The sequence below is a fragment of the Apodemus sylvaticus genome, chromosome 1, assembly GCF_947179515.1.
Source record: "Apodemus sylvaticus chromosome 1, mApoSyl1.1, whole genome shotgun sequence".
In the NCBI taxonomy this organism is placed as follows: domain Eukaryota; kingdom Metazoa; phylum Chordata; class Mammalia; order Rodentia; family Muridae; genus Apodemus; species Apodemus sylvaticus.
Window position 1 is genome coordinate 75,308,179 of NC_067472.1, and position 17,302 is coordinate 75,325,480.

The 17,302-nt window shown below is 38.1% G+C and overlaps 1 protein-coding gene across 10 annotated transcripts in view; it reads left to right on the forward strand.

Annotated features, from left to right (window-relative positions):
- Ate1 (arginyltransferase 1) overlaps window positions 1–17,302 on the forward strand; it is a 125,201-nt gene that overhangs the window by 82,540 nt on the left and 25,359 nt on the right. For 9 of the 10 annotated variants that reach the window (XM_052197275.1, XM_052197214.1, XM_052197232.1 and 6 more), the window contains one exon: window positions 6,614–6,734. The exons of the other annotated variant lie outside the window; for it this stretch is intronic. In XM_052197275.1, coding sequence (XP_052053235.1) covers window positions 6,614–6,734 — 121 coding nt within the window. The remainder of the gene's footprint in view (window positions 1–6,613; window positions 6,735–17,302) is intronic. 10 annotated transcript variants of the gene reach the window in all.

A 17,302-nucleotide genomic window follows, 5' to 3' on the forward strand; every position in this document is an offset into this window, starting at 1 on the left:
GGGACAGGGAGGTGAGTGGTCTGTTCAGTGATCTCATCTTTTTCTCTATACTTAAATTTCAGTTTAACTTGAACTTTCAAAACAGACTCTGGTAGTTTAACCTATTCCCAAATGCTCATGAAATCCTTCCCATTTTACAAAATATTTACAAAGTATTCTTGAAAGTAAAATCTCATAAAAGTCTTTGGGTTGGTACCAGAGTTCAAAGGCAAGTCCGTTTGGTTTTGATTTGAAAACTGTAAAAACAAAATACCCTCAAAATGGCAGGGTGTGAATTGGTAACTTCAATTTTATTACAATCTGCCAAGCCCATCCCCAGATGTTTCCATTTAAAAGCCAAGAATGTAACTTGAGTGAATATCATATGAAAGCATTTCTTTACTTTTCTCTGATTTTTTTCTGAGAAAAATAAGTCTCAAATCCTTTAACTTTAATTAAAGAAATAACTTTTCATTTAAATGTTTAAACTTTAACAAAATATAATATTCAAAGAGATTTTTTACATCTCAGCTTTGCAAGCATGCATGGCCCCAAATATATAAAGGTTCACATACTTCATTTTCCAAAGGCCACAAAGAGAATTTGAAAAGATGTTGAAGCATTTAGAAATGTCTCTGAATTTACTACAATTAAAAAGTACTTCTTTTAACAATGTAAATTATTAAAGAGGTGTATTTACTCAGTTTATTGCTTTCTTTGGGTATGGAGGGGACATATTCCATTATACAGTAAAGACTACAATGTTCTTTCATTTCTGATCAATTTTGTGTTCAGTTGTAAGCAGTGCTTTGATGGGAATCTGGGAAGGCAGGAGATGAAACAAGGTGAAAGGAATCATAATACCGTTCTAGAACCCTTATCTCATGACACTTCTCTAGATAATAGCAGGTTATATAGAGATCTACTCATGAGCTTGAACCTTGCTTCGGAAGCGTCAGTCTATGTTAGGAGGAAAGGTAGTGGCAATGAATTTGACTGTATGGAAATTGTTGGGGATTTTTCTCCGAAGAAAATGAAGTTATTCTTTATTACTAACTCAACTTTCCCACTTTAAATGCAAGGCCCATGATTAATTTGTTTTTGAAGCTTGCTCAAACCAGGAAGATACAGGACCATATAACTAACAGTAAAGATGAAATAGTTATTTCTCTTTTCATTTCCTGTTTGGAATTTTGGTAGATATAGATTTGGCATGCCAGGAGACAGCAATGTAGTCTTAGATCTGTATTTGCTGTTGGGAAGGGCTTATTCTGTTGTTTTGTTTTGTTTTTAAACTTTTGATATGATGCTATTTAGCCTTTATGACATAATGCACAGGACTATTTGCTGCTGCTTCGAGAAAGCTGATTCTTTGACCCTTGATGCACTCACTACCAGCTTGTGTATAGTCCTCATTCTTTAAATACTGCTGTGCTGCAACTGTTGTGCTACTGTCTGGCAAGTCACAACACAGCTGCTTCCCCTTCCCTCATAGGCAGTGAGCATAGGGGCAGGGCCAATCCATCTTGTCATGTTTGATGCCAAGTGCATATATTGAACTGGCTCTGAGTTTTAAGACCTGGAGGTTTTGTGAATAACTTTAGATTAAGCTTCGATTTAACAAAGGAAATGTTGAATAGTTCATAGCTTATCACTGACATTGCATGATCTTGCTGTTTTTATCTCTACAGTAGAAGTAGTGTCTGAGATATAGGACTGTGTCTTGGGTAGAGTAAGTACTTGTAGCCATGCCAAGGGCCTGGGTTTGGTCCCTAGTACTCTGCCTCCACCATTGAAAAAGAAGAATGCTATTTTCACTAGTTTTAAAGTTATCACAAGATTTGATTCAGATATTATGAGGATTATTCTCTTGAGATTTTATTATTTTATATGTATAGGTGCTTGCCTACATGTTTTGTCTGTGTAGCATGTGCATGCCTGGCACCAGAAGAGAGTGTTGGATCCTCTAGAAATAGAGATATAAATAGACAGTTGTGAGCTCCGATGTGGGTGCTGGAAATTGAACCCAGGACCTGTTGAATTGTAGCAAAGGCTCTTCACCACTAATCTGTCTCTTCAGCCTGAGGACTGTGCTCTTAACCAACACAGGGAGAAAGTGTAATCGTTACCAACAGAAGCCAAGAGGCCCTTTCTCAGTCGCATTTCAGCTCTTTTCTCTGTGTGAAGTTTTATAGGAAAGACCATGTTCTTCATTAAAAAGAAAATGCAAAGTTTTTAAAAGTAAATGTTTTGAGAGAAAAAGTGAAATTGACATGGGTCAATTTCATGGGTGGGTAGTTCCTAACTTTATTAGCTATGAAATGTCTTTAATTTTAGTGATGTTTGTAGGCCCTTTGTGATAGTGAATTTGGCCTTTCAGCATTTGGGCTTTTCCAAAACTAGTTTCCAGCTAGTTTTGTACAATATAGGTGCATCCACAGTGTGAACTCAACAACTGTTGCTCCACTCCTGCATGTTCTATTAGTAGATAAAGCAGAATACCCACCGTGTTTATAGGAAAGAAGCCAAAGTGGGGTGTGGCCCTAGATTCATTACTGATTCATCTATCATTTGTTTACTGAACATCAGTGACAAGCCTAGTCTGAAAATAAAATCTCTGACCCTATATTATAACAAGTTTTAGATAAGTACAAATTAATAAAACATAAGCAAGAGTGTTGGTAAACCCTACAGGAGAAAAATGGTAAGGAAGATTGATGGGCTTCATTGAGGGTGTGGCATCAAGAAAACTTAAAGTAGGTAATATGCCTGGCCTTGTGGTGGAGGCCTGTATTCCAGCCATTCGAGGGCATGAGATGGGAGGGTTCCAACTTCAAAGTTTCTCAGGACAACTTAGTGAGACCCTATTGCATAACTTTAAAAATCATTTTTGAAAATAAAGAATAAAGGAGGCCAGGGATTTAATGTAGCTCTGTGGTATAGGGTTTGTATAATATGAATAGTTTAGTCTCCTATACTATCCCCTCAGACACACAGATACACACACATACAAACAACAACAAAATAAACAGACGTGAGAATGACTAAGTCCAGAGAGAGGCATTGAGAAGCCCTGAGCTGTATGCAGGTCTAGCATGTTCCAGGAGCTACAAAGAAACCAGTGTAGCCAGATCGGCATGATGGAAGAGGGGACAATTGGAGAAAAACCAGGACAAAAGGGCAATGACGGCTTCATCTAGGGCCTTGTAGACTCTGCCACAAATCAGGAATGCATGGAAATCAACTATGCCTGGAAGTATGAAGAAATACTACATTATTTTTTAACTAGTTTGTTTGTTTGTTTGTTTCTACATTTTGGACAGTGACAGGAGTGGGGCCGGATTCATGCATGCCATACTATGTGTGTAGAGGTCAGAGAACAGTTGTAGAAGTTGGTGTCTTCTTCCACTCTGTGGATTCTAGGGATGTACTTGGGTCACCAGGCTTGGTGGCAGGCTCCATTACCCACTTACAGGCCTTCCACGTTTAAATGGATTGCCTATACACTGGGGTGGGGGTTGGGGAGAAACACTGTGAGGACTTATGAGTGTAGGGTTTCTTTAGGACTTTTGGAAACAGTAAAGAAACAGTGGATTCTGTGCAAATGGGAAGATTTTGATAATATATGAATCCCATCAGTAAAAACATGACAAAACAGATGCTTGAGGCTTATTAAACTATTTCTTGTTGCTGCTTCATATCATTAGACACCTTTTTGCTTTTGGAAATTAGGATTTCTAACTAGATATCTTAACTGGAGTGAAATGCCTGTGTTGTTTGCTGTGTTTCATTGGAATTACTAATGTATTAGTCTATCTTAAAGTCTGTTGTCACTGACAGATTGCTGCTGTGCTTCACATCCTCTACATACATGTGGAGTAGGATGTGATAGCAATATGGTTCTTTTAAAAATTATTATTTTTCCATTTATCAATATATTGTCTGCATGTATGTCTGTGCCTTTGGAGGCCAGAGAAGGGTGTTGGATCCCTAGAACTAGAGTTGTAGATGGTTGTGAGCCACCACATGGGTGCTGGAAGTTTAACCCAGGTCTTCTAGAAGTGCTCTTAACCACCAAACCAAACTCTCCAGTCACATGGTGAGCTATTTTAACCTCTGGTTATCAAAATACAGTGCAGTTTTTAGGCTGAATTCTATGTTGCTGGACTAAAATAGGTTTTACATAATTTATTCGGTGGCTCTTTCATAGGGTGGAAACTTTGATCAGTGTGGTAATGCTCTTCAAATTATGATCTAAATCCCACAAGTGAGAAGAATGCCTTTGTTCATTACATTGACCAACACAAAGCAAACAGCCCCCTCTGGGAAGACGGTCTTTATTAAAGTCGTGGGACAAGAGATGCTCTTAGTTGGGGTTTGCAGGGTTCATCCTTTTAGATTTAACTGTGGCATTTTCTAAACTCTTGTTCTATGACAACCTAGTAAAGTTGATTGAAATATTATATGGCCATGTTGTGATTTGTGTCTTTCTTTTCCTTGGTGAGTTTGAGTTTTATAAATAGCCACAAGACAGTAACTGTGTATCACAGCTATATTTACAACAAAATACAACTCTTCTTTAGCAACTTGGACTAGTCAGTCCTCTTCTTAATTGTTCTTCACTTTGAAAGAACTTCTTAAAGAGCTGTGGAATAAGCTGTCAAAGGTGTTACATTTTCAAACTTCTGAGTTCTTCAGAAGTCTGTGCTAACTCAACATTTCTCATTTATCTAAAAGTCAGCACCCTAGGAAAGAATTAATCTGCTTTTACTTCATTGTTCAATCTGAATGAATATACTTAGAGGTTGATTAAATATTTTTCTTCTGACCATGGGGAAAGTCTGTCCAAATCCTTAAGTAATTACATTCTTAATGCAAACATCTCTCATTTTCTTTCAGTAGGGAACAGGCAGGGCAGCTTTCCTATCCCTGTGGTTGTCCTTTGTGGAATGGTGACTCTGAATTGAGCTTTAATCATTTCAGTCACATACCTCTCAACCAGCTTAGTTTAGAAAGCAGTATTTCACAGCAATTTATGCCATGGAACTGCATTCTTTGATGGCTTGAGTATTGAAAAAAGCCTATACTTTGGAGATTAGCATTTAATGAAATTGACAGATTTGATTTCAAATGATATCAAGAAGTCAAAATGTTTTTCTGACCTTTTAGTGAGTAAAATGTTTAAAGAATCAAAAGTAAATATAGTATTTCTCCTATGAACAAATAGGATCTTTGAGAACATTGTGAAACCTAGGCACTTTGAGGTTGTGTGCCTGTCATACATATGTAATTCATGTGTACTTCACCTTTGTGTATTTCTGACACTCCAGTGGATTGATTCCAGTTAGCTCTTGTTCCTGGTGTTTGTTCATGTATCAGTGTGTGTTTATGGAATCTGTCGCAGGGGAAAGGCCTTTGCTTAACTTTCAGGATTCACAGATGAGGGCTGGTTACCCTCACTCCCAATGCTGCCTTAACTTCAGCTTCAGGTTAGAAATAGGATCATGTGGACAGTTGGGGTTTCAGTTGTTATATTAACACACATTTCTCACTAGACATTCGTAGGGGTTCTCTGATGTTCTGTCACTACATGAAGACATGCTCTTCCAGTTTATTAGTTTGTAAATTCATGCCAATCATATTTTTATACAAAATTGAGAACTCTAGAATATTTAAGCAAAATGGAGATTCTACAAGTGGAGTGATAAAAGATTAGATTTATCAGAGAGTAAAATATAACATAAAGATTTAATATTGAAAACTATGTGGCTCTGGCACATGGCAAGCTTAGAACTCATTATATATAGGAATTTAGAAAGAGACGATCACTAGGGGAAGTTAAGAGTATTCAAAAAATCATGTTGAGGCTATTGAGTGAATACAGTAGAAATTAGGTTGGATCTTTCCATATACTAAAATAATTTCTTATACTGGATCATAAGAAAATTACATATCTGCACCAAATTTTAACCTATATATCAAATTTGAATTTTAATATTCAGAGAAAAGACATTTCAAATTTTGAATGAGTTCAAAGAAAATAAAAGCATTGGTTTTTTAAAAAAAAATTTCACTAATGCTTTCTTACAGTTTAATCACACAAGTTTTGTTAGAATTTCTATTTTTAAGCTTTTATTGTACTTCCACTAATTTAGATTGTTAGTAGATGTGTATTACTAGGATTGTATTTTTTAAAACAGCATGAGCTGAATATTATCAGCCTTGAGTCTGTAAACTTAAAAATTAGTGATTGAAGACAGTCAGATTCTACTTTTGAAAACAAAACTTGATTTATATGGCTTTGTATGGTTTTCTACTACCTGCAAAGAAGCTTCGGTCTGTTCCCCACTAGCTTTTCAAAGACAACTTGATGTCTTCCAAAAGTGTAAAAACTCAGCTTCCAAATCAATATAACTTGTTAAATGGTGATATGTCACTTCTAGAGAGCCTTATATCACATGTGCATTCCCTAAACAGAAATGATCACGAGCAGAATGCCTAGTATTCACGGCAAAACTTTTTGGTTGACCTTAAGCCTGCCATCATAAGCTTCCTGGAACCTTAGAACCCAGGAGTTAGTGTTTCTAATGCCTGTGCCCTTTTTTCCTTTTTTCTATTTTTCACTTCTCATTAGGGTCAGTATAGACCTTCTGATTTGCTGTGTCCTGAGACGTATGTCTGGGTACCCATTGAGCAGTGCCTGCCTTCTCTGGATAACTCCAAGTACTGCCGCTTCAACCAGGACCCACAAGCAGGTATGTCTTGAGCAGAGCCCAGCTGCACATCATTACCCTTTCTGTGGCTCTTTGTAGTTCTTACCATATTGTATAGTGTCTATGAATATGTGCACGTGGGGGCTGGAGGGGAAACGAGGCAGGACAGCTGAGAAGTCATGTGGACTCTTGCTGCTTACTGCCTATATTTCTCTTGTTGAGTTAGTTTTCACATGCTTTGAGGGCTGACATTTTTATCTTTTATTCCTTAACAGTTATCACAATATAAAAGTTGCCTACTGGTTTGTTTATTTGACCAATGGAAAGACAGAAATATTGAGCAGCTGAATTAAGCGAGGTTTAATTAATTAGAACAGTAATTATTTTATGAAGTTTTGGGGGTGGTACTTTCTTCTTCCATCTCTCATGAGTCTCCTTTTCTATGCCCTCTTCCACTCCCTATCTAGAATAGCCTCTGTCACATTTTATTTGCCATTCTTCTCCTTTGGATATTAGTCTATATTACTACATATAGACACTAAAAGTGTCGGACTCCCTAAGTTAAGACTCTGGCTTCATGACCAACAAGCATAATGTATACTTTTAGGCAATTAAGAAGATGTCCTGCCCTCAGATTTCTTATTATTAAAATAAAAATAGGTGCCAAGTGTGGTTACATATGCCCAGAATCCCAGCAGTTCATGGTCAGCCTGAGCAACATGAGACTGTCTGTAACAAAACAAAAGATAGTAGTAGGACACCCCCCACACACTTGATCAAAGTATATTATATATATATATATATGAAAATGCCATAATAAAACTATTATATATAATTAATATCTGTTAATAAAAATATAATAAGACTTGCCTTATTGAGTTTGTAACAAGAGAGGAAAATCAGAACCAGATATTAAGAATTGCTCCTCAAACATTGGTACAGGGAGAAAGTTTCAGAACAGATCACCAATAGCTTATGCTCTAAGATCATGAATTGACAAATGGGACCTCATAAAGTTACAAAGTTTCTGTAAGGCAAAGGACACCATCAAAAGGACAAATCAGCAACCAACAAATTGGGAAAAGATCTTCACCAACCCATCAGATAGAGGGCTAATATCCAATATATATAAAGAACTCAAGAAGTTAGACCCCAGAAAACCAAATAACCCTATTAAAAATGGGGTACAAAGTTAAACCTTTATTTTCACCTGAAGAACTTCGGATGGTGGAGAAGCATCTTAAAAAATGCTCAACTTCATTAGTAATTACGGAAATGCAAATCAAAACAACCCTGAGATTTCACCTTACACCAGTCAGAATGGCTAAGATTAAAAATTCAGGAGACAGGTGTTGGCGAGGATGTGGAGAAAGAGGAACACTCCTCCACTGCTGGTGGGGTTGCAAATTGGTACAACCACTTTGGAAATCAGTCTGGTGGTTCCTCAGAAAACTGGGCACCTCACTTCCGAAAGATCCTGCTATACCATTCCTGGGCATATACCCAGAAGATTCCCCAGCATGTAATAAGGATACCTGTTCCACTATGTTCATAGCAGCCCTATTTATAATAGCCAGAAGCTGGAAAGAACCCAGGTATCCCTCAACAGAAGAATGGATGCAAAAAATGTAGTATATATACACACTGGAGTACTATTCAACCATTAGAAACAATGAATTCATGAAATTCTTAGGCAAATGGATGGAACTGGAGAACATCATACTAAGTGAGGTAACCCAGTCTCAAAAGATGAATCATGGTATGCACTCACTAATAAGTGGATATTAACCTAGAAAACTGGAATACCCAAAACATAATCCACACATCAAATGAGGTACAAGAAGAACGGAGGAGTGGCCCCTTGTTCTGGAAAGACTCAGTGTAGCAGTATAGGGCAATACCAGAACAGGGAAGTGGGAAAGGGTGGGTGGGAGAACAGGGGGAGGGAAGGGGGCTTATGGGACTTTCAGGGAGTGGGGGGCCAGAAAAGGGGAAATCATTTGAAATGTAAATAAAAAATATAGCAAATAAAAAAAAAAAAAAAGAATTGCTCCTCAAGCTAGGCAGGAGACAGAGGCAGGTAGGTCTCTGAGTTTGAGGCCAGCCTGGTCTACAGAATAAGTTCCAGAACAGCCAGGGATACACAGAGAAACCGTATCTTGAAAAATCAAAAGAACCAAAAAACCCAAAAAATAAAGCCCCCTGTAGTTTTGGTTCTGTTACCAAATTAGGATAGTGCATCAGATTTATGTCAGAGGCTTGGGTCGGGCATTTACTTCCATTTGCTCTGCCCCTTCTCGGAGAAAGCAAAAAAAACAAAAACAAATGATTGTGCTTTTGTTTACATTTCTGGAGTCTGAGTGCCACTCAGTGTGTAAGTACCTGTTGATTCCAATGATTTCCATATCCTGGGATCAAATCATGGCTTTGTTAAATTGGCACTAGTTTGGTGCTCTCGGGTGACTTATATTATACTGCTGTGTGGCTTCCTCAGAGTGAAGTCCTTTGGTGTTACAGATTGTGCTTACTTACCTTGGTCTTCATGGAATCTACCAATGAGGTGACACCTGATGCATCATTAGGTGTATTCATTAGAATACAGAAGGAAAGAAATGCAAAGCCTGCCAGAAGGAATGAGTAAATGGAAATCAGTGGAATGTGGGATCTAAGGATAGAAGTGTCTCGTTTCTTTCCATTTTTTTTCTCACCAGGTTTTTTTATTTGTTTGGTTTTCGTGGTTGTACGAAATTGGTTCATGAGTACATTTTGTTGCCTTGAAAAACTGATAAATCAAGAGTGCAATGTCTTACCCATGGCAGTACCTTAGATTCTTGTCTAGAATTAGTGGCCACAGGAGAGCGCAGCTGACTCATTTGCCAGGGCAGACATGCTAACTATTAGTGTTCATTGGTTAGAATTTATTGACATGGTGTTGCCCCAGGTTTTCTAGACAACTTAAATCCTACCCCTTAAGTTGATAAGCAGAATGGGGTTGTTTTATTCTAACTTACAGTTTACTGATCAAACAGATAATGTTACTTTAAAACAAACATGGGATTTGTCAGTTAGCTTTGGAGCCCTGTCCATAGCCAGAGACAGTCATGTTTGAGAGGTAAGCCATTAATTACCCACTGTCTCACAACTCAGAAAAGAGTTTTCTCTTTGCCTTCCTCCAGGGCAGTTTGGGTTGAGCCATGTAAGTTGACCTTACACTGAAAGCTGCTGACCACCTTGTTGAATTACTCCATGTTCACTAAGAGCAGCTTGCTCACATCTGACAGTACTGTGATCTTACATTTTTTCCTGACTCCCAAACTTAAGATACAATTTTACTTCCTTCCTTTCTTAAATCTAGTTTCAATTACTTGGAAAAGCAAGAGACTCCGTGGTTTTGGAGACAAGTACTCCGTGGTTTTTGAGGTTGAAAAGGTGACTGAATCATTCCACACATGGAGTGGGCATGGAAATAAAGACTTACTCAGTTTATAGGTCTTAAAATTTCTTTCCAAAACAAGTGTTTGTAAGCATTTGATAGATGAAAAAATTTAACCTTGCATTAATCTTACTGTTAAGAAGACACTATTCTGGTGAGTAATGTTCACTTAGCATGTTATCTCCTGTATTCTGGGTTCTGGTCCTTAGGGCAGACACTCTAGCTGTTACTCTTCGTTTAGAATTCATTTACAGAGTCAGAGTGAACTTCTTTGAGAACAATGCCTTCAAGCAAAGAAGATTTCCCATATGCTGAGTCTTTGAAACTTTGGAGAGAATATAGTATAGTTTTATCAGTATTGAATATCACAGTCCAGACAGTATTTGAAATCACACTTATACCCTGTGGTTTTAGGAAATTAAAATGCAGTTACATGCTGGAATGTATGGAACCTGCTGTGAACCATGATCATCGGAGGTTTAAATGGCAGACTGGTAGCACTCTGCTCCTTTCAGGGGCAGTGTTACTTTCACATGACCCAAACTCTGGCTCAGAAAAATCCACAGAGCCTGATGCGAGCAATGTTGTTAGCTGGCCTGGGTTTGTTTTTCTTGTTTGTTTTGTGTTTTGTTGTTTTGTTTTTTCCTTTTTTGTTTGTTTGTTTGTTTTGTTTAATCACCAGGTCTTTTTCTCACCACAGATGTTCTGTGGTTCAAGTGCCTTTAGAAGGTGCCTCAGCTGATCTCATCATGCTCTGTGACAGTGGCTTCAAGGTGTATCAGTGGTCTCTAGTCAGAAAAATCTCATGTTTTCCCTGCTCTAGATTGCTATCAGACTCTAAAATGCCCATCCCAGTTCTCTTGGTAGTCTCTGCTTTCCCCCTTTCCTCTTCCTCATGGGTTTTATGATTGTTTAACTAGTAAGCCTGTGCAGCAGACCCTCCATATTTACTCTGTTGTGGTACTATATGGGCAAGTGGTACTATATCTTAATTCTAAAACCTCTAAAGAATTTTTTTTTTAATTGTAAATATTTTGTTTTTAGCTTAGAACATCCAATGAAAGGAATCTAGAAGCCTCTTAAATAACTTTTAAGGAAAACATATCCCATTGTTTTTAAAATTAGAAATTGGCTATATTAGACTTAAAATATTTTAGCATGAGTTAGTTACCCTTTGCTTTCTTTAGCATTTATATATTATTGTGTGTGTGTGATGTGTATATAAGGCACGGTAACATGGTGTATGTGTACAGGTCAGGGACAACGTTATAGAGTTAGTTCTCTCTGTCTATCATTAGATAGGTTCAGGCAGTGAGCTCAGGGTCAGGTTTGTGTGGCAGGCGCTTTTCCAGCAGCACAATCTTACCAGCCCATGGTTTACCTTTTTTCCTTAAATCATTTCTTTAAAAATATTTTCTGGGAGCCTTTACAGAAATATAGCCAGGTTGTGGACTGAGCATGTCACCCATTGACAGATGCTTACCCCGTATACACAAGGCCCCAGGGTTAATTAGCGAGGGGAATTGAGAGTACCGGAAGAAGATGCACAGTCCTTGCTACGGCAGCAGTGGTAACGTCTTGTGCTCTCTGCTGCTCTTTCCGAGGTGCCTCCATCTGTGAGTGCTTTATAAAGCAGAACAACGGTCATATGCCAGAATTCTGTGCTTGCTTGTGCTGCTTTACTTTTGATTAAATAAAAGGCATTTTGGTAAGGTAAAAACTACTTGGGTGTTAATTTGACCATTAAGAAAATACTACAGAGGTTGGGAAGTGAGAAAAAAAGAAAACAAATAATACTCTTATGTGGCAGGCACTGTCTTTTACAATTTTTTTATTTGATATATTCTTTATTTACATTTCAAGTGATTTTCCCTTTCCTGGAACCCCCTCCCCGAAAGTCCCATAACCTAACATAGATAGTCCTTATACACACTTTGTTGAAACAGAAGACAGTATTTTGGAGTTGAGTTTTAAGCTATGATAGACTGTGACTCACAGCATTGGGGAAACAATTATTATTCAACGGTATTATAGTCCTTGTTTCAGTGTTTTCTACAGTGAAATTTTATTAAGTAAATATCATTTCCTCAAACACCACCATCCTATTTGTCCCCGTGTTAGTCATTTTATCCTCAAATCTAACATTTCATACTGACTGCTTAATGTTTGTTGTAAAAGCACAGCTAATATTATTTTTTCAAAGAATGAAAACAAATTTTATTCCATTTTTGCTCTGTACTTTTTGAAGTACTTAACTTTATTTTTAGATAATGAATAATTTATATTTCTGTTTTTACTTATAATTTCAGTAATGTATATCTTTTACCATAGATTAGTCTAAACTTTGTTTGGTTCTGTACAGACTTTGAAATGTTTGGAAGAAATTTTCTAGTTTGTTGTTAATGTGACCAAACCATACACCATTGCTTTTAGTTCGTTTGCTATGACAACAATGATAATTTAGACCAAGTGCTTTCTGCATTTCTTAGGATAGACTATTTCTAGCACACCTTGACTCTTCTCAGAGTTGCTGAAACTGCTATGAGAAAGCTCGGTCCTAGTGTGCCCCTGAAACTCCAAAGCTCTACTTGGTGTTATTTTCCTCATACTCCAGGCTTTTTCCTTCCTGGCATGGTTCTCTGGCATTTTCTGACACTTTTGTAGTTGATCTAGCATATGTCCCAGAAAACCCAGGCTCACTCAGTCGAGTGTCTGTGGAAGAGCCAGCCTAGAAAACTTCTGTCCTGTGTTCATTGATCTGAGATGGCTTCCTGAACATTATATTTATGCTTCCTCTGAAGAGTGTATGGAGCTAACACATCTTCTTAATCACTAGGAAACAAACAAACCTAGCAAAAAGGCAAATTTCCTTAGGGGTCAAAGAATCCTCTGCAGTGATAATGCATGACGAAGGGAGGGCTCTGCCCTAACAGGTACAGAGTTGAGGTGCTGTTCCTTTGCACTTCTGAGAATAAGATTGTGTGTGTGGGGGTGGGGGAGGCGTTGTGTCTGTAGCACCATTAGTGTGGCTACCCCCACCTATCTTGTATGTTCCTGGTATTAAATTTAGGTTTTTAGTTTTGTTAATAAACAAAAAGCACCTTTCTTTATTCATTAAGCTATGCAGTGGCTCCCAGTTAATTTTTTTTTCTGTTTTGTTTTTGTTTTTAATTTGATGTCAGCCTAATTATTCAAAGTTATAAAGAGAATCATATTGCTTGAAGGATAGTTAATAAATAAATATTCTATATTGTCCGTAATGATGGTAATGATTAGATATAGCCAGCTGGAGGTTGTACCACAGTACAGGTTCTAAAGGAAATAGGGATCAAAGCAAGAAATAACCTGATTGTTTTGTTCAAATTGTTGGTAAGTCTAGGGAATTTGTGTTAATATGGAAAAGGTAAAATGTTAGAATGTTATGAAAAAGCTTTGCTAGGAACATAGCTGAACACATTTTTGTCTTTTCATGATGTTAGAATTTATGAATGACAACTAATTCACAAGGTTTCAGTGGCAGCATTGTGCCAGATTCTCCCATATTTTTTTGATGGCCACAGCCAAGACAAACGTACGCTCTTTTAGTACAATCTTAATTATTTATATTAACTCCTGACCACATATTACACAAAACACAGAAACTTTATCTGTCTGTCTGTCCATTCGTCCGTCCATCCATCCATCCATCCATCCATCCATCCATCCATCCATGTATCCATGCATGAATGGCTGAAAAATGTTAAGACTGCATCAGAGTTCAGAATGTTTCAGAAGCCCTCAGTTGGAGAATCGGAGGAGGTGAAATAACCAGAAGAAGGTCTTTGGAGAACAGAGACCACCTGCAGGGGCAAAGGGATCTGAGCAGGTTAGTAGGTTGAATGGGCAGATGAGGAAAGCAGGTCCAGATGTGCAGAAGGAAGAGTAAGCTGCATCAGCAGAGGAGGATGAGCCAAGCCTCAGCCCATGGAACAGTCTGATGAACTCCCCAGGTGCTGAGGTGACAGCAGACGGTTGCTGTCACCAGCACAGTGTTAGGTATGCACCTCTTTGTGGAATCCAGGTAAGGAGTTACAATACTAGACTCGATTTTTCTTGATGTAGTTGTAACACATCTGTGCCCTTACAGTCGCAGTTTTTTTCCAGATCAATTTAGGGAAATAATTCCTTCAGCAGATTGTGCCCTGTGGGTGGTTACAGACAGGTAGTGCTGTTGTGTGTCCATTCTGCCCCCAGAAAGGAGCTGCTATAAAGTAGAGTTTGTCAGGGCAAGCATAGTCTGCAGAGCCTCTGCTTCACATTGGATTTTATAACTGTGTGAGCATCCCTGGGTTTGGGGACTTGTGTGGAGTCCTGGACCCAAGTTCCTGCATGTTGGACTTCTGATCTTAAACTAGAGATCTTTGCATGTGTGACAAAAGGTAAAATTATACTGTTTGTATTTTTATTTTAAAATGTCAATGCTCAGACATATTAAGGTATCAAAGCCAGTGTTGGCAGAGAATTTTAGACCAGATTATTGCATAGATGTTTGCTAGCTCATTTCCATTGAGTGAGCTTGCACATGCAGTATATAATTTGGGTTTGAGTTACAGGTAAGCCCAAAGCAATGAGCAACAGTACCCAGGAGGATCTGACACAGAAAAATGCAAACTGATGCATGTTTGTTGGTGTCAGAAGGGGACCATGTGACTTTTTTCATCCATGTGACCAAATACTGAAGACAAAACAAATGAAGGGAGTAAAGATTATTTTATTCACGTGCTGCATCCATCGTGGCTCTGGGAACCTGACTGGACCAATGAGGAATAAAAAGACAGACAGATGGAAACACTGACAGACAAGCTGGAACTGGGTGTGCTGGACTCTGCTGGAGAAACCACAGCATCCCAGAAGCCTGGAATGTTTTCATTCTATAGAGTTGAACAGAAAGGCAGGGTTACCACATACAGCTGAACAAGGAGGTGGGGTTATTCCATACAGATAACAAGGAGGTAGCGTTTATGGTATCCATGACTCAGGACTTCCTCTGCTTCCTACATTTATGAGATCAGAGTACATTAAGGTATCTTAGAAGTGATGAAGCACAAAAGCAATATGGATGACAGCCAGGTAGACTAGCCTCAAATAGAACAGACCACCTTGGCGTGAGTGAAAGGGAGAGTGCTGTGAGGGTGAAGGTGCAGTGGAACCTGGAACTACTTCCCCTGCATCTTTCTTTTTCACTGCAGTTGGTGCTGGGAAAGGAGGGGACAGCAGGATACGCATGGATATGTAGATATGTGTAGATATGACATGTATGTAGATTGGGAAGATGTGTTGAAGTAGCTGCTGAAAAGCATGGCAGACAGCTGACTGCCAGGCCTTGTCAAGACTGGAGTTTGTGGGAGTCTGGATGTAGTGCTTCCTGAGCACGTTGTCTGCTGTGGCCTAGTAGCTGCAGGACTGAGACTTGTCTGATACAGAGAAAAGGAGGGATTCACAGATGGCTGGAGTGAGGAGGTAGTATCTGAGTTCAAGTCGGAAGAAACTGAAGATGGGATAAGTAGAACAAAATGACAAAACATAAAGAGAATGAAGAAGTGGAAGCCTCTGTGAGGATCATGTCTGTGGGCTAACCGAACAAGCCAAACAGCAGGAAATGCTGTTCTGTTTCGGAGACATGACAGATTTGGCATTGGGATTGGAAACGTAATATAGAATTAATGTGAAAGTCATTGAAGATAATGAAGAAGTCACACTGGTGAAAGCCTCTGAGTGCCACCTAACTGTAGGGTAATACATAACCTAAATGAAGCTCCTTTTCATTTACCAAATAGCTGTGACGATACCAGGCCCTTGTAAAGATAAATGCAGTATAGAGTTTGTCCTTTTTACTAATGTGTTAATAGAAAAAAACACTAATCCAAGCTTTTAGAAAAAGAATTTGAATTGATGTTGGTCATGAGGTCATCTGTCTTAGTGTTTTTAAAAGTTCTGTCTCTTCCTAGCCATGTATATGTGCATGTATGTGTATGTATATATGTATATGTCCATATGTTGCTGGAGAACTAGCAAGTAGCTTGAGCCTTCCACCTGAGGTAACATGTGCCTCTTCTAGAACACAGATTCTTAACCTTTAGGGTGCTAACTCTATATGCGGTCACATAACTGAATGTGGAGGTTATGAAAATCCTGGCAAAAATGAGATGTTTCCTAATGTACCAAAATTAATTCAAAATCTGACAAATAGAGGTGTTTTGGTAATGCTTACCCATGTGTGTTGCATGATTTCATCACTGTCTTGCCTCTGAACATGGTATGCTAGGCTTTGAGTTGAGACTGTTGTAGGTTATGAATTGCAGTGTTTTTTATATGCAAAGTTTTCTGTTACAAAATGTTGGTGCATCTAGATAGTGTTAGCAGATATTCTTAGTCTCAGCACTTGTTGTGATGCAAAGATGGATCTCTGGTTCAAGGCCAGCTTTGTCTCCCGAGCAAATCCAAGGAGAGCCAAGGCCACATAGAGAAACCCTGTTTCAAAAAACAAAACCAAACAAACAGAAAGGTATTTAATTAAGGAAAATAAAGACTTAATATTTTTATCGTTCATCAGCATGTATTGAATTAATATACTGCATTATATTATGTTATATATATGTTTTATTTTTAAAATTGCTGTTTGAATTGCTAATTTGAGTTTTATAAACAAGTTATTAAATGAATTTTGGATTATAATTGACATAATTTTCAACCTTTTTGAAGTGATATTATTCATATAAGCTGCTTGTTAAGCATTGATAATTATAAAATCAAAATATCCATCAGATGGGCAAAATATTGAAGATGTTTCATCAGATATTTAGCCAAGATTGAATTCTTTATTTAAAAATACTCAAGCATATCTCAGTATAAAATTTTTCTTTTGCCCTTAATAAATAATAAAATTTTATGTTTAACAGAGAATGCCTCTACAATAAATTTATGATTTATTATGTAAAATGTTTGCCTTGTATACCTATTTTATATACCCATGTACCTGGGACTGTATGAATATTCTCAGGTGAGGCAGGGCTGTGAGTGAATGCCCAGTGTGGGTGCCAGGATGATGCCCAGGGTGGCACGTGTCTTGGTTAGGAAACTGCCATCCACTTCCTGCAACCCACTAAGGAAGAAAGACTTGGCATAGTCCATTATTGTT